At 38.5% G+C, this 23,509-nt stretch overlaps 1 protein-coding gene across 1 annotated transcript in view; it reads right to left on the bottom strand.

Moving 5' to 3' along the window:
* Positions 1 to 9,473, bottom strand: part of LOC134801011 (uncharacterized) — a 33,653-nt gene extending 24,180 nt beyond the window's left edge. The window contains exon 1 of the mRNA XM_063773510.1: positions 5,426 to 9,473. Within this exon, the coding sequence (XP_063629580.1) occupies positions 5,575 to 9,378 (3,804 nt within the window). The 5' untranslated portion in view covers positions 9,379 to 9,473 and the 3' untranslated portion in view covers positions 5,426 to 5,574. The remainder of the gene's footprint in view (positions 1 to 5,425) is intronic.
* Between the last annotated feature and the right edge of the window lie 14,036 nt (positions 9,474 to 23,509).

Genomic DNA, 23,509 nt, shown 5'->3' with positions numbered 1-23,509 from the left:
AAGTAGAAAAAAAATGGTAATAATATGAGATTTGATCAAGTCCAGCATAATTCACATAAAATAGAATGTAATTCATTGGTATACAATCAAATAAACCACTTTAGGCTGATTTCAATAATACATAGTTAATATATATATCCTTCATACATATTTTTTGAGAAACGGTCATATTTCTAACACGCGCCAAATTCGCGATAACCATCCTGGAGGCCCCGCCACTTGACGTATATTTTTCCAAAATGGCCGCGCCACTCAACCTCAACCCACCGTTAAATCTGAGGCGCCGCCATTCAACGGCTTGTTATGTCTGTCCGTCTCCCGGCTCCCGCCACTTACCGTAGAGACCGGGAGCCGGACAATGCCACTCTAGGGGATATGCAAATATTCAGAAAATGTATGTTTTTAATACAACGTAAACATCAAATAACTAAAAGTCGAAAAACGTACTTTTGATTAGAAAAATCACGTTGGGTCCTCTCACACAACCTAATAGCACGTGGCGCCCGTTTCAACTGAATGCAAGTGAAGGGGGCGCCACTGTCTATCACCTAATAGCAGCGGAGTGGTGTTTTGACTATTAGATACACCTACAGAGCAATAGTTACTTTCCTTTCCACCCGCCGTTACGTTTGTCCCCGCTCTCCCCTACATTTCACTTGAAAAAGCATGCAAAATTTTCTTAATAGCTAGGTACTATAATTAAATATATACAGATTGAAGCTAAGCTAAGGTAAGTAAGTTATACAATAATAACATCATCGGAATACACATATGATTTCAATGAAATTGTCATTGAATTGATTTTGCGCCTTATCGAAAGCCCTATTGAATAGAGTAGTACCTAAATAACGTTTTTCATCTGACGACTTCTGTATTTATTCGGTTTATTTAGTACGCGTATCTAATGAATTCGATTTTAGTTAATTTACATTTAAATACGTCACATGTGACATGAACAGACAAGGAGAGTAAGAAAAAATATATTGTTTCTCTTCCTTCTTTCAATGGAACTTTTTTAGAGTTTCTCTTCCTCAAAGGAGGCTAGTGGTTAACACGAAACTCAAAATACTCTCATTTGCATCTTAAAAAAAACAGGATGGGTCACTGACCTGTCCCAGTAAAGTGAGGTAGTGTGCGTGAAGTGTGCTTGTGTGTGAAATGGGGTAATTTGACAGAATCTGAAAATTTTCCTCGGGCATACCTCGCCTTAAATACTTCGGTCACGTTACGCGCAGGGAAGACGACGCCATGGAGAGGCTTGTAGTTCAGGGCAGAGTGGATGGCACAAGACCCAGATTGCAGCCTTCAATGCGATGGACCGACCAAGTTAAAGCTCTCCCCGGGTCACCTTTAAATCTGTGCGCGCGGAATGCAATAAATAGAGAAGCATGGCGGGAAACAACAAAAAAGGCCGTACAACGACCTCAATGACCACGACTGCTCTGTCTGAGTATCCGACTAAGAAGAAGAAGTCTGCTGAAAAAAAAAGTTGAAAAGTTTTGTGCTGGGCGTTCTGAGTGAACATGCGACCTTTACCAAGGAGAAGTTTTGGCACTTTTGGCCGAAGAGTGTCAAGTTCCGGCGGTTCCGCGGCCGGCTCCCTGACAGGGTTGCGAACTGCATCGTAACCATAATTGTGTGTTTTTAGTTTTTAGATATATTTTATAATAATATGTATGCTAGTTTTAAGGTATTTATCTATGGGCCTGAAAATAAATACATATTTTCATTCATTCATTCATTCAAAAGTGTAAAATTTACAGCTCGCTGTGGGTCAAGCACACTCTAGAAAAAGGTCACTCTCTGTGAACAATACAATAAAAGTTAACTAGGTACTCTGGTACAGCCAAGTGTAAAAATATGGGTGCACAATAGTACATTGTGCAACATGGGGCGTAAGTTAAATATTGCAAACGAGAGTAAGTTAAATCGCGACGGCTTGCCGGTGCGATTTATAGACTTGAGTTTGCAATGTTTTTCATCACACTCGTGATACAAAAACTGTTAATTATGACACTAGAAACTCACGGCCTCTAGATCAACCGCAGGCGTTTCTGCTTGTTAAAAATTAAATATGGGACATATTTTGGAGTAAGTTTTTTACACTCATATTTATATACTTGACTGTACATATAGGTATATCCCGTTTTCTTATTTGAGTCTCTGAAATAATGTCTCCCGCCTTTAACTTTAAGGGTGCAGCGAAAATATTAGCTTGTGCGTCTATCCTAAATCCTAACTAAATCCTACCTAAGTGCAAAAGGCGTCACAATTATCACATGTAATATATAATATCTGGGAAACCGTGCATTGCTCGGAAAACATATAAAAACTCAAAAATGCGCGTTTTCTCAGAGATAAGACCTAGCTAGATCGATTTTTTGCCCCTGATAACCCCAGCAGCAAATTTCATCGATATCGTTAGACCCGGTTTCCGATATCCCCGAAATATATATGTATACAAGAATTGCTCGTTTAACACATTCACTGCCCCCGACGCACATGTGCGTCCACCGTCATACAAGTTTGTTCCTAGGCCACGCCCCCTGGCAGTGAATGCGTTAAAGGCATTAGATTAAGGAATTCCATGACCTTAAAAGTATAATAACCCTTTAGAAACCGTTTGCGTTCACAATAAACAGTGAATTCATAATCTGAGCCAGATTAAGTCGCTCGATCCTGAGTCGGTGTCTGGATGCGAGATCACGAACGCCCTTAATTGTCTCAGTTGAGATCCGTCTCATTATTGCTGTCAAATCTTCGTTAAGAGACACACGAACCCGCCGGTAAAACGACGCTCCCATACAATCGAGGTAACGCTCTCATTAAACGACTGTGTGACTTGTGGCATGATGGAAGTAAAAAACATGAATAAGATAAATAGATGCTTGTTTAATAAATGAATGTTTATGAGTGCAACAGAAAACAATAATACCTTTAAACGAGCAATTCTTGTATACATATATAGTTTGTCAAAGGACTTTCTCATTTAAAACATAGACAGAGAGAATTTTACTATCTTTGTCTTACACCAGTACTAGCACCCAAAAGAAAAGGATGAGTGTAGTTTCCCTGCTTCTTACTGACTGACAAATTGGTTTGAGCAACTATATATTTCGGGGATATCGGAAACGGGTCTAACGATATCGATGAAATTTGCTATAGGTATGGGAATTTTCGGGGGCGATAAATCGATCTAGCTAGGTCTTATCTCTGGGAAAACGCGCATTTTTTAGTTTTTTTATGTTTTCCGAGCAAAGCTCGGTCTCCCAGATATTGTAATCTAATACGACGACCGGTCTGGCCTAGTGGGTAGCGACCCTGGCTATGAAGCCGATCCCCGGATTCCAATCCCGGTAAGGGCATTTATTTTTGTAATGAACACAGATATTTTTCCCTGAGTCATTGGTGTTTTCTATGTATATAAGCATGTGGTTATCTATATACGTATGTATATCGTCATTTCCTCGCCTATTAGTACTCATAGTACCTACAAGCTGAAACTAACTAACTTGGCCGGTGAAACTAGTTATAGTATGTCTAGATTATTAACTAAATAAACATGACGACAGGCGAGTAGATAAAAAATATCATGACCGTTCACAAAATACCGTATTAACCTCCTAACCTAATACAAATCTAACATGTTATTTCCTTAGACCGTAATCATTACGACACGGTGTTTCGGGACATTAGAAATGATTTAGTCATTATAAAACCGTCAGCTGAATGAAGTGTGAATTATTTTATTGCACGAATATAACAATTAGTCACGGCTGGACGGAAAAGTTACATTCATCTGTTAACTTTCTCTAATTCAAATACAATTTCACAAGGGAGTTAGAGCTTTTTTTTTACATCCTATAACTGCCGCGGTAACAATATAGGCATTTGTCCTTCAGTACATGAAATATTATCTTTTTCGAGCAAGTGTAATGAAAAGTATCTAACTGTTACCAGGCGTGGCTCACTCCGCGATTTCGTCGCTTTGCTACAGGTAGCTAAAAGTACATCCGTTCCACACCAATTTTGGTGGCTAGCCATAAGCCGCGCGTGGCGCTGTCGCCACCTAGCGGCCATATCTATCCTGATCGTAACAGACGCGTTTTGTTAGAGAGTGAGTCTTCTGTACCTAGTACTATTATTTATTCTGTGCTGTTACCTAAGTACTTATACTTTGTACCCTTCATTTGTCAGTAAGTCATCGGAAGCTTTCTTACTTTCGGGACATGACAAAGCGCACGATTGAACGTGCTCCTTAGTGGACTGTATTAGAAAAGCCGCACTAGTTGTGTTTCTGTCTTTCTCTTAATACGAATCGATTTCTGTTAACCCTGAAAGTCTGGGATCCAAAAGAGATACCACCATAATAATTGCAGTCACAGTGAACCTGACATCAAATTTTTCTAGCATTCCATTTTTGAGCAAGCAAAACTCGCGGTTGAAAATATGATTTAACCAAGCTCGCTCGGCGCCAATTTTCCAAACGGCCGGCGGCGCCGGTGGCGCAGACTTTCCGGCGCGGCGCCTACCTCTACTTCCGATACGTCGGAATGGAGGAGCCCAAGCGATACCTTACCGTACAAATCGTTTGTAGTGGGGGGAAAAGTGCACACAGTCGCACTTCTCACTCACTAAATATAAAATCCAATTTGTAATGACGACACAAATACCTACATAGAAAATGTCATACGTCAAAGACAAATCTTGCACACCTCGATCTCTTTTTGTGTACGGATGAGTCACAACACGCACCGCTAGTTGTGTGCATGTCCAATTGGTTATGTGCTTCGGCAGAGGGGAAATATTATAGTGCGAATGCAGACTCCCTTCCCGTTGTTGCTCGAAGCCGTTAAGCGCTCAAAAAACTCATTTCATCTTAAAGGAAAATATTCCTCAATGGATATTAAAGAGGTCAGACGTAATTAAAACTTGGGTAAACACGCCGTGCATACTAAGATGCGGGTTCCGCGGCCCTAAATAAAAAAAAATACTTTGCTAAAAGTATTCGGCGGCCATTATTCAAGTTTGGGTTTCAAATGACTATTCTTTGTAATTTACTCGGGGTGATCGGACTCGAGGGCTTTAAAAGTTTTACAGAAAAATGTGATACCTAGGTAACTTTTCTAAGTAGCTACTTCCGCTTTTTAAAAAAACCTCTGGTGGCTCTGGTTGGTTAATAAAATTAAATTTGCAATAGTATTGTATACAATCGTGATATAATAGATCGCTTATCAGTAGAGTACGACGTTTAGGCTGTCCAGGCGGTAAGGTTGATTATTGAGGAGCCGGGAAATTTAAACTCAAAACGTGTGCTCTCGATGCTTATTTATTCTATACTAACTAAATATCGATGTGGACTGTATACATATATTGACCTATAACTAGGTATGCGCTCGCATGTATAGCATAAGTACTTAACTACTTAGCCTAATTTGGACATTCCGCCCGCCAAGAACATAGTTCTTTATTTACACAGCAAAATCTATACAATAACAACAATAAAAATGTCAAACATAACACAGTCGGCACTCTAAACTAATATGTACAAGTATAACTTAGTTATGTATAACATCACTTAGTTATTACACACACTTTACTAACTGGGCGCTTCAAGATTCCTGATTTACATTTAACGGTAACAACTCGTGTTATATTGTCAGGCCCAGTATGTTTTTGAATGATCTTGCCTAAAATCCATTTAGCAGGAGGTACATTGTCTTCTTTTAAAATAACAACGTCATTAATCTCAGGTTCGGTAGTAACATTAGAATTCCATTTATATCTTTGACTAAGGGTTACTAAATATTCTTTGTACCACCGTTTCCAAAAATCAGATACAATTTTTTGCGTTAAGCGCCAACGATCTAAACCAACTACATTACACTCGGGATTATATTCGTCAGCTATATTTATCAATGGTTCACCTACCAAAAAGTGACCTGGTGTCAATGGTAGAGGGTCGCTTGGATCATCGCTCAATACAGATAAAGGCCGAGAATTCAAACATGATTCCACTTGCGCCAGGACCGTCGCTAATTCCTCATAGGTAAGTGTGCCATTCGCTATTACCTTCCTCAAATGCCCTTTTGTACTACGAACCCCAGCTTCCCAAAGACCGCCGAAATTGGGAGCGTGCGCAGGGATGAAGTGCCAAGTCGTATGCTCTAAGGTAAGTATGGCTGCTATCTCATTAGGTAATGATGATTTAGCAGTGTTAAACATGTCTCTCATCTCTCTGTCAGCACCAACAAAATTAGTGCCGTTGTCACTATACAAGTCTTGGCAGTAACCTCTCCTTGCAGTAAAACGCCTGAATGCAGCAATGAAACCCTTGGCTGTCAAATCCGTAACTGCCTCGAGATGTATTGCCCGGGTAACCATGCACACGAACAGGCATATATAGCCTTTAAAAGACTTAGCTCCTCTACCTGGTGAAAACCTTATATTAATAGGACCACAGTAATCTACCCCCGTAGATTTGAAAGGCTTACTGGGTTTCATTCTCGCTTCAGGTAGAAGTCCCATTATAGGAATAGACTTCTTGCTCGAATATCTCAAACACGTGACACATTCTCTATAAACCTTCTTAGTACGATCCTTCGCTTGCAATATCCAATATTTGGATCTTAAAAAATTTAACATTATTTGAGGACCGCCATGCAAAGTACGATGATGAGCATCAATAATTAGAAGCGAGGTAAATTGATTTTTACCAGGCATAATCACCGGATGTCTCGTATCGTAACTTGCATCAGATTGTTCTATTCTACCGCTAACTCGTAATGTCCCCTTTTCATCCAAAAAAGGACAAAGAGTGCGTAGACAACTCTTTTTAGGCACGACTCCTCGACTCTTTAACTGTTTTATCTCATGTGAAAACTCTTTTTTTTGAACTTGATTAATACACGAAAGCAAAGTCTTATCCATCTCCTCAGAAGTTACATAATTAGGTAATTTAACTCTCTCGTTTTTTGGCAATTTTAGATTTAATACTCTTCTACAGTACGAAATAACTTTTAACAGTCTCGACAATGAAGAAAACCTCGACCAGATTGGGGGTTCTTCATCAACATGGGATACAACAGTTAAAGATGCGACTCTTTCCTCCTCATGTGTGTCTTCTATGATTATGTCGTTTTTCTCAAAGTCAGGTTGGGCTAGCCATTGCGGACCATTCCACCACAATGAATGGTCTAGTAAATCTCTTGGTTGTAAACCGCGAGACGCACAGTCGGCAGCGTTAAACTCAGTAGGTACATGACTCCATTGCTCAAACTCCAGTATATTCAAGATCGTAGACACTCTGTTACTCACAAATGTACTCCAACGAGCTGATCCTCCTTTGAGCCAGGCTAGAACTATTGTACTGTCTGTCCAACCGTGTAGGTTCTCTTTAGGTACGTCCATTACCTGTGCAACTTCAAATATAAGTTTCGCTGCTAAGGCGGCAGCACACAGCTCAAGTCTCGGGATGGAAATTTCTCTCTCTGTCGGGGCTACTTTTGTTTTAGCTGTTATCAGATGTACATGTACACCATTTAGTTCATCAGTCACTCTCATGTAGACCGCTGCTGCAAACGCTGACTTTGAAGCGTCTGCAAAAACGTGCAATTCGATCTTTGAGCTCGGCGTGGCGTTTAGCCATCTTGGTATAGCCAGCTGCTTAAGATCTACCAATGCCTCTCTGAACGACAGCCACTCTCTCACCAACTCTTCTGTCAATGGGCAATCCCATTCTAGACCCGACTTCCACAACTTCTGGATGAAGATTTTGGCAACAACCACGACTGGAGCAATCCACCCCAGGGGATCGTATAACCTAGCTACATCAGACAACACTTTTCTCTTAGTAATAGGTTCTTGAACATTGGATAAATTTAATGTATATTCAAAATTATCTGTATCTCTGTTCCAACTCACTCCAAGAACCTTCATTGTATTATTTAGTTTTAGGTGCACTGTCTGCTCTGATACCTCTTTATTACCTACAATCTTCTCCAGTACAGTTGTAGAATTAGTATTCCATTTTTGAAGTTCGAAACCACCAGATCTCATCAACTCATTCATCTCCTCAAATATTTTTAGTGCCTCAGTCTCAGTGTCAGCTCCAGTAATTAAGTCGTCCATGTAAAAGTCTTGTCTTGTTATTCTCGCAGCTAATGGATACTTACTCTCTTCTAACTCTGCAAGCTTTTGTAATGACTTAACGGCCAAATAAGGCGCGCAAGCTGTCCCGAATGTCAATCTCAATAGCTTGTGGTGTTGTATTGGCTCTGATCCGTCTGACTTAAACCGCCAAACGATTCTCTGGAAATCCGTGTCTTCCTCAACTACACGAATCATCCTGTACATCTTAATGATATCTGCGACAAGGCAGATCTTGTGACTCCTAGCTCTCATTAAAATGTGTCTCAAATCTTGTTGTAGTTTAGGGCCGACAAGGAGATCGTCGTTAAGGGAAACATTGTTGACTCCCCTACTCGACGCATTATATACAATTCTAAATTTTGTCGTCTCCTTGTCCTCCCTAATCACAGCGTGGAAAGGAAGATACACAGCCTTCGGATTCTCTAACTCTCTCTCACTTACTGCCCTCATGTGATTAAGGCTTAGGTATTCTTCCATGACCTTGTTATACTCTTCTCTAAGTTTAGGTTCTCTCATTAATTTTCTCTCTAAAATCTCTAATCTCTTGATAGCAATTTCCTTAGAATTGCCATATTGACACTTAGGGTCCTCAGTTGCGAATGGTAGTCTTACTACAAGCCTACCATCGTCATCTCTCACAGTCGTCGAGTTAAAAAACTCCTCACATTGTTGCTCACTCTTAGTCATGTCTTTTTTAATCATATTAGGCTCGTTCTCCATCTCCCAAAACTTTCTCAATAAGTCATCTTCCTGAATATGAACATGCAAACTAGTAAATCTCGCACTCACCTCAGTCTCAGATCCTCTCACTGCTCGGCCAGACACGATCCATCCGAGCATAGTATTTTGAGCTATCATGGTTCCTTTGCTCGCCTCTGAACGCTTCTTGATTAAGCCCTCGAGTAATATTTCTGCATACACCTCGGCACCTAGAAGGATCTCAACTTTACCTGGCGTTGAATACTCAGGATCCGCTAAAGGTAAGTCTTCAATCTCTGTCCATTTAGGCACTTTAAGCTTGATAGCTGGAAGCAAAGCAGTTAAAGAATGTAATACGTAAGCACAAACTTCGACTGAACTTGTTGGGTCATGGCATGATACCACGCGAAATGAAACCATGTGTTTGGTATTCAAACTACACTCCTCTAGCATTGACACCGAAGTACTTACAGGTCTACGTTTGAGACCAAGTAATTGAACAGTTGACTCAGTAATAAAGGAAATCATACTTCCTTGATCAATTAAAGCTCTAATAGTTTGTTTACAACCAGTGGAATTAAATACCTTAACTCTAGCCGTCGCGAGTAGCACTCGGTTAGGTTGAAGCGGTCATCGGCGTCACCTCGTGTTGTGCTCGGTTTCTCGGGTAGGGGTACACTCGGTGACGCCGATGACGCAGCAACCTCGCTCGTAGCTCTCGTCTCCTGGTTGGTATCTCTCTCGAAGTGAAGGAGAGTGTGATGTCTCCTTCCGCATTTACGGCAACTCGACGTCTGACGACACTTCATTACAGAGTGTGTGGGCATCAGGCAGTTAAAACACAGTTTATTGTTTTGCACAAAATCTTGACGTTCCTTGGGCGTCATAGAACCAAACTGCTTGCAGTGATAAACGTGATGGGTCTCATGGCACATAGCACACTCGATGTCACTCATCTTGACTTTATTCTCGATAGCAGTGTGAAATGTTTTAACCTTAGCTGCAGGCTTAACTGGTGGTGCTGGGCGGGACGTGTTGGTGTCAATCATCTCCAATGACCTGAATCTGTACTCCAAAAACTCACGCAACTGCTCCCAGGTAGGTAAGTCGTCGCCTAGCATATTCAAATGCTGCTCCCACTGCTTAATAGATTCAGCGTCTAATTTTGTAATCACCAAATACACGATAATTGTGTCCCAAGTACTCGTGCTAATGCCTATATTCTGCAACGACTTCAAACATGTTGATGTATTGTCCAATAAATGCCTCACAGCGTTAGCAGACTCGTTATGTATTTTCTTGGTCGAAAATAAGCTCCTCATAACAGCATTACAGTTATATCTCTTGTTATCATAACGTCGAACTAATTGTTTCCAAGCGTCATCATAATTTGCATCGGTAGTCGAAAAATTACTAAGTAAACTCAGCGCCTCTCCAGATAAATTGCTTTTCAAGTAATGCATTTTTTGAACCGCCGTAATATTCTTATTTGTGTGGATTAACAAGGAAAACATATCATAGAACGTTTGCCATTCTTCATATTTGCCACTGAAAGTCGGCAAAATAATGCGAGGTAATTTTACGTCACAATTCCCATTTTCACTGACAACGGCCTTGTCACTAATTTGCGGTAATGATTGGGCATTTGATGGCAAAAACATTTTCAAAGCTTCACGTAAAATCGTTTTGTATTGAACATACAACTCCTCAAACTCCTCATACTTCTCTTGTGTAAAATATGTATCCGTTCTGTCTCCTGACGCTTTGGAAATAATCGCCTTATGTCCGCTTTGAAACTCGTTAAATTGTTGCTCAAGTAGTTCCAGTCTAGTTTCTAAATACGGCTGCTTAATTCTCTCTTTAGGCGATTTTTTATAGTTCTTCTCAGATTTCTTCAAATTGTTGATTAACTCCTCTTGATATTCAATAAGCTTTTCTAATGTAGACATGATGACTTGCACAACTCTCGAATGTTCGTATTGTTCGTAGCTATAAGTAGGTAGATAACTTAGCACTCAGATGAAAATGTCTCAAAAACTCGGTTTATATTGCTCAGTTCGATATTATAACTCACTCATAATGTTAAGCGTAATAAACTTTAGCGAAAAAGTCTCAAAAATCACTTATAGACACCAAAAATGTAAATGTTCACATTCAATGTTATTACGCGTAATTATAATTGCACTTAAAACTTGCAGTAAACACTCGTCCGGCTCATCCTTATCTCGATCGCCGACCGCCCGGCCACAGGTATGCACCAATTGCATCCGGCTCGATATGGACCATATGTCCAGGCGGTAAGGTTGATTATTGAGGAGCCGGGAAATTTAAACTCAAAACGTGTGCTCTCGATGCTTATTTATTCTATACTAACTAAATATCGATGTGGACTGTATACATATATTGACCTATAACTAGGTATGCGCTCGCATGTATAGCATAAGTACTTAACTACTTAGCCTAATTTGGACAAGGCCGAAAAGTTTGCTGAGTGGCCTAAGTAAGACACGAGATTGAAAAGCTTGATCAAATTACTCTTGACTATTGTATACAAAGTCTGAAGACAAAAGTCTTCAATCAGTGCGTCCTACCCGTGATGACATACGGAGCCGAAACGTGGACACTCACGGTAGGACTGGTCCATAAATTCAAAGTCGCTCAGCGAGCTATGGCAAGGGCTATGCTCGGAGTCTCTCTGAGGGATCGTATTCGAAATGAAGTTATCCGTCAGAGAACTAAAGTCGTCAACATAGCCCACCGGATTAGCAAGCTGAAGTGGCAGTGGGCCGGTCATATTAGCCGTAGAACCGATAACCGTTGGGGTAGACGAGTTCTCGAGTGGAGACCGCGCATCGGCAAACGTAGCGTAGGACGCCCTCAGACTATTAGATGGAGCGATGACAAGGCGGCTGGCAAGAGCTGGATCAGAGTTGCCGCAAATTGTGCTCAATGGCGTGCAATAGGAGAGGCCTATGCCCAGCAGTGGACGAGAGTAGGCTGATGATGATGATGATGATGATTGTATACAATTATTTTATATGAGTCAACTAAAGTAATACATTTTCTACAACCTAAACAATTAAACAAAATTATCTACCTACTGAAAAAGAAGCTTGTTGATGTCTTTTGTTCTATCGTTTGGTATAGTTTGTACGAGAGGATTTACCTGTACTTTTTAATTATCCCTAAAAGTGTATTGTTAGTATCTGTTTCTCGTGTTTATTTGTGTATTGGAGTGGCCATTTTGCCGAAAATAAACCACTCCGCAGAGCCGCAATGATTCATTTATGTCGGGTATTTTAATATTCTACACCTGACAGCAGGGCAATTAATTTTGAATTTCCATTTATATTCATTTTAAAATTAATGTAAGTTAGTTATAAGATTGTAGTTATACGTTATATGGATTCTATTGTCCGGAATAAATTAATTTTATTTTATTTTATTTATTTTTATTAGTGACATAATGAACACTGACGCAATTTAAGAAAATAAGTCGTTATTTTAGTTATAAAAACAATTTACACGTTATAATTATAAAGGTGGGATCAGGCGGTTCACTCGAATGAATGTTCACTTGAGTGAATGATTAATTTTTCTTTCATTGCATGTTCACACGGTGCTGGTGCTAAGATTATTCACTTTTCATTTTCTTTCACTATGGCGTCGAATGAAGTTGTGCGTATTGGATATTTTTTTATTTGGGATCATTTAATAAAAATCTTAACAAGCAAAAAGCAAAGAAATCGTCGACGGTGGTGGGCGCGAGCTTCGAATACATTGGGGAAACTAGCCATTTGATGAATGAATTTAAGTAATTTTGAAGAACTTCTACTATTAGTTGCACTTACATCAGCGGTGGCAGCATGGTTCTATTTTTATCGCCTGTCACTATGCCCGTCGGTTTCGCACTAACACACTTGTTACAACGTGACAGGCATGGTAACAGGCGATAAAAATGCGACCGTGCTACAGCCGCAGTATATATATTATATACCAAACCGAATGAATCATCAAATTTTACTGCGATACCTTGCTACTGGCGATTATTTTGGATTTCTGGAATATTTTTACGGAGTAGGTACCTACAAAAACCATATCCTGCTTTTTCCAAGAAATCTATGTACTACTACCCACAGGATTCGAGAACAATATGCAAAATCGGAATGAACATTCACTCTGTATTCACACTGTTCATTTTTGTTCATTTGGAGTGCGAGTGAAAGATGCCGAATGAAAATATCCAACACTGTTGGATCATTTCACTAATGAATTCATTTTTCACTTTTGGTTCATTTTGTGTTCACACGTGTCACTTTGAGTGAAAGATGAATAATGAAACACGAAAATGAACACAAAATGAACACAAAATGAACCGTCTGATCCCACCTTAATATGAAACATATCGGGTTGTGCCCTGTAATACAAGCAAAAAATTAAACTGTGGGTTGTACTTCTCAAACTGACCAACATTGTTATTTAAATATGTCGTTAAAAATTGACGAAGCAATATGAAATAAATTTGAACATGATATTATTCTTTATTTATTTTTCGTCTTAAGTTAGGTTATTTATAATATGAATATAAAAGTAAAATATAAAAACACTTACAAAACAATAAAAAATACATGCGAGTATAAACACATTATAAAAAACCTAACCTAGGGTGCCGCCAGCAGCGGGGCAAGGCCCAAGCTACCGGTGGTCGGGCTGCAGAGAGAGGAACCGGCGGACTATCCGAACATGATATTATTATTAATATTATAAATAAAAATATAAATTACTTAACATCCTTTGCGTGAAAATTTAAGTAGGTACCTACTAGTTATAATCATAAAACGGGTGCTTAACAAGCCAGCGTTCATTTAAAACTGCCCAAGTTGTGTATCTACTGGTCCCATTACAGACACATGCTGAACCTGAGGACTCATCCACGAAATTATGAAAAAAAATCAGCTAGAGTCTGTGAGGAAAGAGAAGAGTCATGGAATGTATGGGGCCCAGTACATGTCTTTCCGAACAGGCTCAGTAGAGTCTGTAGAAAAATACGTCGATTGTATCGTACGGTTCACCAAAGTCATGGAAATAGGCTCACGTATTCCGATTTTCAAAGTTCGTACGAGGCATTTCGCGCACTAGCCGTATTTTCCGGATTTTACTGAAGGTCGGGCACATACTAACGAAGCCCCGTGCCTACTAATTTAATCGCAATCTGGTTAAGTGCAAAATGGGTAAACGCCTCAGAACAATGAATATAAGGCTGGGGCAGAGGATTCCAACATTTAGTATAAGTATTTTTGTTGTTGATTGTATAGACTGGATCTGGAGCGCTGGTGGCCTAAAGCTGCGTATCCACTAGAGGCAAACTCAGGTCGAGCAGCCTCAACTTGAAGCAAACAGCCTCAGTTTGAGGCTGCTCGCTCTGAGGCAAATGCTCGAGGCACGTTGTGATCAGCTTGAGGCGAATCGCCTCAGCTTGATGTGCAACGTGTGCAGTTTAAAGCCCAAACGCGTCGCTCGTCTCCATCAAATGCACGGCTCGGACTGAGGCTCCTTTGAGCACGGTAAAAAAACCGACAAAATATGGCTCGGCTCGCGGTCACGAATTTGCTTCGTGTCGCGGCGAGCTTCAGGTCGAGCAAGCGTCTCCACTTGCGCGGCCTGAGGCTCGCCGCGACACGAAGCAAATGCCGCTCGGCCCGAGGCTGCCTCTAATGGATACGCGGCTTAATGGTAAGAGCGTGAGACTTTCAATCCGGAGGTTGCGGGTTCAAACCCCGGCTCGTACCAATGTGTTTTTTGGAACTTATGTAAGTACGAAATATTTCTCGCATCAAAAAAATATTTCTACTTTTTCCTAATGAGAACACAACACCGAATATACCCTTATACGGATTCAGTCCCACTATTTTGTTACACCTTGTAGGTATAAATATTAAATTGTATTTTTGTTCAAAATAATGTGGAAAATGCAGTCGAGTTAACAAAACATATCTATAGGTAACCGTTTCACACCAACTGTAAGAAGAAATAGGAATACATTACAGGAACTGTGTAGTCGTGTATACACATCAAGGCAACATTTTGTGTTGTTGTTTTGTAGTGTGTAGACATAACAAAAATATAGTTGATTGATAGAAAGTACATTAATGTGAACTGTGACTACTGTGTGTGTACTATTCCTCTATTTTGCTATATAGTTTGAATACAAAAATAAATGAATCTGGCATACCAATGAGCATAGAGCCTATAGACATCCAGTAAATTTACTTAGCAAACAAATCAAATTAGCATACTCACAGCTTATCTTTTTTTAGGGTTAAACAACTAGTCCGTAGATATAGGTGAAACTTTCTAGAAACTTTGTCCACCCCGGGCGGTTCCGGGAAAGTTCACGTGAGCGGTTAAACTCAACGCTGATTTGCTTTTTGGGAGCATTCGAAAACTGGACAATGCTCGAAGCTCTAGTTTGGGCATGGATGAGTTTTATTCAATTAGGTACATACCTAGTTGATAGTATAAAACAAAAAATATATAAATCAACAAATACAGTCGTAATATGACGAAAAAATTTATACGCTTCGTCGAAAAATCGGTTGCTTTTTTTTTTTGAAAAAAAAAATCAATTCATTGGGAGTTAGCAAATAATTGATTAAGTGCCTAGTTCGTTTTCGATTCCCACCCTAGTTCATTATTTACATCCGGTACCAAATGTAATCCTCACAGTAAAGAACATATTAACTAGAGACTTAATTAAAATCCAATTTTGAGTTCTTAGTAACATTCTCTAAATATTTTATGTCATGTATTTATACAAACCCAAAGTCACCAAGGCTGCCCTGGCGGCTTAGCACGGTCGCGTTTTTATCCCTTGTCACCATGCCTGTCACGTTCTAACAAGTATGTAAGTGCGAAAGGGACGCGCATAGTGATAGTCGATAAAAATGGAACCGTGCTGAGCCCGCAGGATTAAAAATGATAAAATAATTCTATTTGTTTCGTGGTTATAAATCATTCATTCTTTTTATTTGAGTTGAATCGGGCCCTCACGGGAATATTCGACTTGCCCGCGAACAGCCGTCGAACTTGACCTTTCTGTTTGTTTATTCCGCACGCGTGCATCCGGGAACAGATTGAATTAAACTCGAAAACGCTGCGTATTCCCGTGTTCATCTACACGCGGGTATACGAGTATACCTACTTATATCGGGTGGCCGACCGGAAAAGAAAGGAAACACATTTATTTACGTCAAACCAAAATTACAAAGAATACATAGAACAGATGGACGTTAAAAAGGATAGATAGTATAGTATGATACTAGGAGTCCCGCGTTGCGGGGCTCCGTCGACTCGGGGAACGAGACAATGACTTTCACGTTTCACGATATGCCTAGGAATTTCATGACCTGGGGGATATTACCATCGGCCGCTGACATATACATATTGGAAAGGCTTTAGGATGTTACAAAAAAAGTATCAATGTAAGTATAGGTAGGTATACATAAAAAAACAAAAGCTTCGTCCAACTATAATCAACATCAACATCATCAACATCAACATTTATTCAGCAAATAGGCCACAAGGGCACTTTTACACGTCATCATTGAATTCGTTGAATCGTTTATGGGAAACGATAATCGAACCTAATGAATGTATTCTAAGAAACGATCAGGTGAAATAACACTCTATAGTAGTGGGTCCATAGGCTACGGTGACCGCTTACCACCAGACGGGCCATATGCTCGTTTGCCACCGACCTTGGTGTAAAAAAGTGAATTTTTGTACGCATCTACATAATATCATCTACGAAATGATTAGGTACGCGGTTTTTGTGCTTCACTGAGAACTGGCAAATATGGAATGATATTATTAGTCTAAAACAGTTTATTTTTGGATTATTAGCTTTGACTTGCCTGCGTAAAGTAGGTAAGCGTTGGGAATAAGCCCCAAAGCTCAGGAAAACAAACTGTGTTCGCTAAAACACGTGTGAAATAATCAACTTTTTGTATTGAGAATGCAATCAACGGGTTATCTCACATTGAATGTGTTGTGTTAAGTTACTTTTCATCACACTTGCTCGAAAATTACCTTATTTCATGCAGGTGTACTGAAGGACAAAGGTCTATATTGTTCCCGCGGGAGTTATGGATTGTGAAAAAAAAAGTATGGAGTTGGAAATGGAAATATACCGTTGAAACGCGAAATAAATGAAGCCACGTTGCCATTTCAGCCTCCGATATGAAAAATAATTCTCACGTCTTACGTCTCATAAGAGTATATTGACCTTCAGACGTAGACGCTCAAAAAGCGTTAACTGTCAAACATATAAATCCGATGCGTTACCTAACGAGTCCCAGGCCGCCCGTGAAGATACGACTCAAATCACCTAAGTTTGATGTACATCAAACTTATACTACCGAGATCTTTGACCGTTTATTTATTTATGTGCCCCTCACGGTTAGGGTTAGGTACCAGATGGCAGGAATGTTGGCCGTTTGGCCGGAATACGAAAATGTCAGGTATTTTTGTGAATCAACAGACTTTTCTACTATGTAAGGTCACTGTGGCGAAGTCCGGCATACTTTATTTTTTTTTGACTTTGGAGTGATCTAGTTCCGTTAAATATTCACCTATGTTACTGCTTGTAATCGCATACGATGACGAATTTAATAATTAATAGTTTAGCCTTAGTGACAGATCATTTCAAGCACAAATTAAGCAAAAACTATGGCATTTTTTAAAATTCGGTGACTAGACGGACTTCCCGTGCAGTTTAAGGGAAGTCCGTCTAGTTATGATATCAGCCAACCAGTCTATGGGTGCGTATATGTTCGTAGTCAAATTCCTAAAAAGAACGGATCAAGACAATGAAAAGTGTATTTTAAACTTGTTAATATACGGTTCAGATTCGAAATAAACACCATTTTTCTGAAACAAAGGCAAGTCCGGCATATACTACCGAAATGGGGTGGTAAACCTTTTTGGCAAATAATTAAACATAATATTTTTTTTGATTTCCGAAATAAAAGATCAATAGTAATTTTAAAATGAATTTTAATCGTTTCTTTTAATTTACTGAGATCAAAATTTAATAAAGTAACATCATGCGCAAAGTCAGGAGGATTTTTTGATACCTTATCAAATCGTTATAATATTAAAGTCGCAAAAACAGTTGGTAATCTCTGATTTAACGAAAGTCCGGCATATGACGGACTTGCCTTGAACATAATAGACGGACTTTCCAACTTAATCAAATTTTAATATGATAAATTGTGGAACGTATAATTACAAAACTAAGTTAATTTCTGATATTTTAAAAATAGAATAAAGACAACTGGTTCTTATGCTACCTACGTAGTTACTTTCTGATGCACAATCTTTTCAAAAACTATTTTTAACAATTTTTTTTCGAACGGCTGTCGCACTATGACTTCGAGTTCAAAACACGAAATGACTTGTTGAGGCGGATTGCTCTGAAGTTGGCTGTCACAGCGCCATCTGTTTTACAGTGACGGAACTAGCGCGAAAAACTGGTTAATCGACTGGACTCCAAAGTCGCATACGCCTTCAAATTCAAAAGTTATAACGTGTTGACGGACTTGCCTTGTAGACGGACTTGCCCACAGTGACCTTACCTAAAAAGCCCGAAATGGGCAAGCTGATGGCTGTAATATTTATAAGACCTATGTACATACCAACACAGCTTTGACAATAAAGAAAGAAATCTGAGAAATCTAAAGGTATACTTAAATCCAAAACAAATCAAATTTAAACTGTAAAACGTACGATATACGTGCGAATATTTAAAACACTCCCTTCGTATTTTAAGAGGGAAGTATATCACGTACACGTTCATACAAAAAGAAAATATGTTTTGTCCACTTCTAAATATTTTCCATTCTCCATGATTTTTTTTTTGTATTTTATTGACACAATAAAGGTTATCAGTTTTCCTTTTTTCAAAATTTCAAACTCAAAAAAAAAAATCGAAACCTATAAACCAAGAATATATATTATTATGCTGAATATATATTAATATGCTGAAGCGATCGACATCAAAATCAAAGTGATTTGTTAATATTTAGTTAGTGGAAACCGTTTTCTCCCGAAATGGAGCTTCATAGAAAAAGTAGACTGGTACCGTTATTTCCTTAGGATCGCAAAGCTATTCTGCCCTCTTAAGTTATGCCACTCGTTGCATTTCCTATTTTCCGCACTTGTATCGTAATGTATTTATTTCCAACCCTGATTTTCAATGAATTGCAACATTGACAACGGGAAATAAAACTATTAAAACTATTGATTTTATTTTAAATGTCAATTAAAAAAAATTGATACGGATTATATCGCGTATATTGAATTCATACTACATCCCGACGTTTCGAACCCTGTACATGCGTTCGTGGTCAACGGGTGACAGTATGAATTCAATATACGCGATATAATCCGTTTCAATAGTTTCATTTCATGTCATCATGAGTAACTAATCGCGGTAACCGAAGACAATATTATTGACAACGGGGTTTGGTGTGTCGAGGGTGAGGTTACCATCATAGGCTCCTATGTAAATTCTATAAGTCCTCCGTCCATCCAAATGGCACGTAGCAATTCGATACGAGGAATAAAATGTAAATCTACAATTTCAAAACAACCAGTTATTCCTTCTAGAAAACTCAAGGGAGACCATTGAGTTATTATTTCTGTATAACGACGGGGCGAGGGGTGGGTCACGCGCAACCGAGCTGCATACATCGGCATTTTTAGTAGCTCGGTACTACTTACAGGGCTAGCGTGTCTTATTTGAAATGTGCAGTTTTTTGGGCAGTTGTGTAAAAGTCTGTGACAACCCTATTGTGCGGTGTCGGCATTTACGCAAACATCAAAAGCGTCGGTCCACTGTTACTTTTTACACTGTGCTAGGAGGCCGTCACAATCACAGGTTCGTCACAGCGATTTTACCTCTATAGCTGCATTGTGACTTGTACAATTTGTACATGACCCAATAACAAAAATCTATATAACGATAAACAAAAGCAAAACCAATCCTAAAGGCCCCAGTACACAATGGGCCATCGCCGGCCACTCCAAGGGACGCAGCCATGCGGTAGAATGAGATAGCAATATCACTCGCTCCTTCTAACGCATAAATGCGTCCCTTGGAGTGGCCGGCGATGGCCCATTGTGTACTGGGGCCTGAATGAAATAAATCAACCAATATTTAATAACGTAAATTAAAATTGACAGCCCTACATAAATCACTCAGCTGAAGTCATAATCATAACACAACTTTCAAAGACAACCAACTTCATAATAATATTAACCCTTATCCTTTTACCCAGAAGGGATTCGAAATTTCGTGGCTTTCGCTCTAAGTGAGTTTACTGTAAATATTGTTATACTGTTATTGTCTTAGTGTCAAAAGGAGTTAAGGATCTCAGCAATATAATGGCGGTTAGGCCCTTTTAATAATACGTTTTGGTTAAAGCAATAAAGAGTTCAGAACTTCGCTTTAGGCTTTAGAAATACAAGGAAATTGGTAAAGATGAAATTATGTTATTATTTTTTTAATTTTCCGTGAAATTTGTTTACTGGTAAAAAATACTCACGCGAGGTCAAAATGTTCTTATTTAAAGTTACTAATTTCTCAAAAATATCTCAACTGAATACAAGTTTTTACAGTGTTTTTGTTGTAGTTATTTGTAGCTTTATGTAGTTTTTAATTTTAGTTAATATTTTTTTTTATATTATGTGTACTATACCTATATTTAATAAAAGTTTTTACAACGTTTTAATAACAATAAAGGCTTTGTTCAGATATTTGTGAATACCTTGGCTGCTCCGATATATCTTATGGCGATGTTCACTATACTTACTTCTAGTTATAATGGTATATCTTTTACAAAAAACACAAGGCCAAAAAATTGAAATTCATGTTTGATCACTACACCTTATAAAACAAAGTCCCTCGCCACGTCTGTCTGTTTATGTGTTTGTATGTTTGTTTGCGATAAACTCAAAAACTACTGAACGGATTTTAATGCGGTTTTCACCTGTCAATAGTATAATTTATTAACCCGTGCGAAGCCGGGGCGGGTCGCTAGTATAATGATAAAGTTAAATGATAAATCTAGGCTATATAACCTAACCCTATGTCTTCCTTTACAGTAAATACGGATAAAAAATCCTAACATACGAAAAAAAAAGCTAACACCTAATAGTTGACACCCACCTTCATTGCAAATGACCTAAGTTGAAAGATACAACTCAAAGTTTGTTGGCATTGAAGGGGTTCCTCAATTTCATATTGACTTTCATTTTACAACGCTATAGACTACAAACTTTAACGCACCCTAAGCTGGACAGTTGTTGTAAAATTGCTAAGAAAAATAACCGTCTCATGTTATTTTATGAATACACATAAACAGCTGCCTATCTCCATTTTTATAGAGGTTCGAACATTCTACACCCCGTTAATAAAGCCGACTTTCAAAGGAATACCGACCCAAAAATATTACAGTAAGGTTGACTTTCCAATGGCTGGAGAGTTAAATGAAGCTAAGTGTATGGAGAGGGTAAAAGGTTACGTTTTAGGGTCTCTAAGGTATTTCGATTGTGGTTATTTGTTGTTTCGTTGTCAAGGTCGACTTAGGGACAATATTCCCAAGTAAATCAAGATAAGCCCGGTTGTATGTGATGTCCCTAATCGCCATTGTGCTAGAGTTTTGATAGCACACGCAGTGCAAGTGTTATTTTAAACGTCAAACTTCTATGAAATTATGACGTATTAAATAACACTTGCACTGTGTATGATATCAAAATCGCTGCAGACTTTTCTTGGTGTACCTCTAACATATCGCTCCTTGAGAAACATAACGTCATTATCCAAAAAATGGGGTTTTTGAGTTAATAACGCCATCTAGCTCGTATGATCGCAACGCACGCAATACGAAGACACGTATCGCCCTAGCTCTATTAGAAACGTCAGAGGGCGCTAATGTCGTTATGGCGAATAGAGGGAATAGGTGCCTGTCTCATAGGAACAATGTCATTAAAGGGAAGTAAATTGTATTTTTTTGCTTAGTGACGGTTTTCTATGAGATTCAATGGTAAGTACGTCAATTTACATAAGGAATAGTGTATGTATACGTACTATGTCACTTTAAACTTATAATATGGTATCAAAATCAAAACTCAATTTAAAGCAATATCGTACTTTTCCCTTTAAGGACACTTGTACCTTTGAATTTAGTAGAATAGAATAACGTTTTGAAATAAGTAAAGTGACATTATACCTATAATGACGGTTTTGCTTAAAACTTAAAGCCATAATGCTGACTAAAAATAAAAACGTACTGTTCTTTTACTTTAAGTGACATTGTGATTTTAAGAAGCTGACAGAAGTTTTAGCAGGTCGATCGTCATTATCTGTGTAGTGTCAATATGCTAGCTTAGTTTACCATAGCGACAGTTGGCATGCTTAAGTGAAAAATGTCGTTTTAAGCTTAAAGCCACTACAACTGGTACAGAACGCTTATAACGGTGTGGTTAATGAATGTCACTCGTTGTTTAATGTCACTGTGTTGTATTTTTTCTATAAGGTTCATAATAGAGTTGTATTATGGGTACCTACTAGACGACTTTTTATAATTAGATAGATATAGCCACATTACGAGCCCTATTGATCTAACTGTGGAACTAGGTTGGTATGTGTAAGATTCCCATATTTATTAATTATAATATAATATTATTTATGTGTTGTGTGATACTTTTTCATTCATCAAAATTAGCAAGTTATTTTTGTGATGTCTGTTATGTTCCAATTTTATTTCTGACAAGGTGACACAAAACACACATTAATTATTATTATCACTAGGTAGGTACTTACCTATTAATTACCCATAAAACTATTGTTCTCTTACAGTAGAAAATGTCTCAATGTGTCTTGAATGACAAAAAAGTTTAAAGCTATTTTAATAAAGTTAATACTACTGTTTCAGTTGAAACTGTTAATAAAGTTAATACTTATGATGATGAAGAATTCGTACCTCCTTCAGAAGAGCTAGTTCTAATAACGTAATGTGTCGCTTGTGAGTTTTTTGTTGTTTTTCCGGGTTGGTTTAATTTTGCTACTGGCTGTTTCTAAAGTATTTATAATGTTGTTATTTTGAATTTGAACTTCTGAATGTGTATTTGTGGTATCTCTTCTTGTAAGGTGTCAAAATTACTTCGTAATTCTAAGTTAAACTGATCGTGGTTACAAATAAGAGTGTGTTTCTGTTTAGGTGTTTTGCCTATTTATGAATTAATTGCTTACGGTGGATTTAAGTCTTAAACTTTATTTTTGCTCTCACGGGTCTGTGATCGGAACTAAATTTAAACCTATTGATGTACCTAATACCTACATAAATAAATATCTAATTAAACTTTTGTCAGATGAAAATATTATTATATAAGTAGTCAATTTCGTGTGTGATATTCCGCCAGGCGAAGTCCAGGTCCAGCGACTTTGAAGTTTTTTTGAGAAAGAAGGAATTACTTATCTACGTTCATGTTTCGACCAAAGGCAAATGGAATAGACCTAGAACTACGGTCGTTTCTGCTGCCAAGGCCATATGTGGTCCAACTATGTATGTGTGCTTGATCTGACTTCACCAAGGAC

Source organism: Cydia splendana, chromosome 21 (assembly GCF_910591565.1).
Source record: "Cydia splendana chromosome 21, ilCydSple1.2, whole genome shotgun sequence".
In the NCBI taxonomy this organism is placed as follows: domain Eukaryota; kingdom Metazoa; phylum Arthropoda; class Insecta; order Lepidoptera; family Tortricidae; genus Cydia; species Cydia splendana.
The sequence above is the reverse complement of the archived record's forward strand: the minus strand, read 5'-3'. Positions and strand labels throughout refer to the sequence as shown.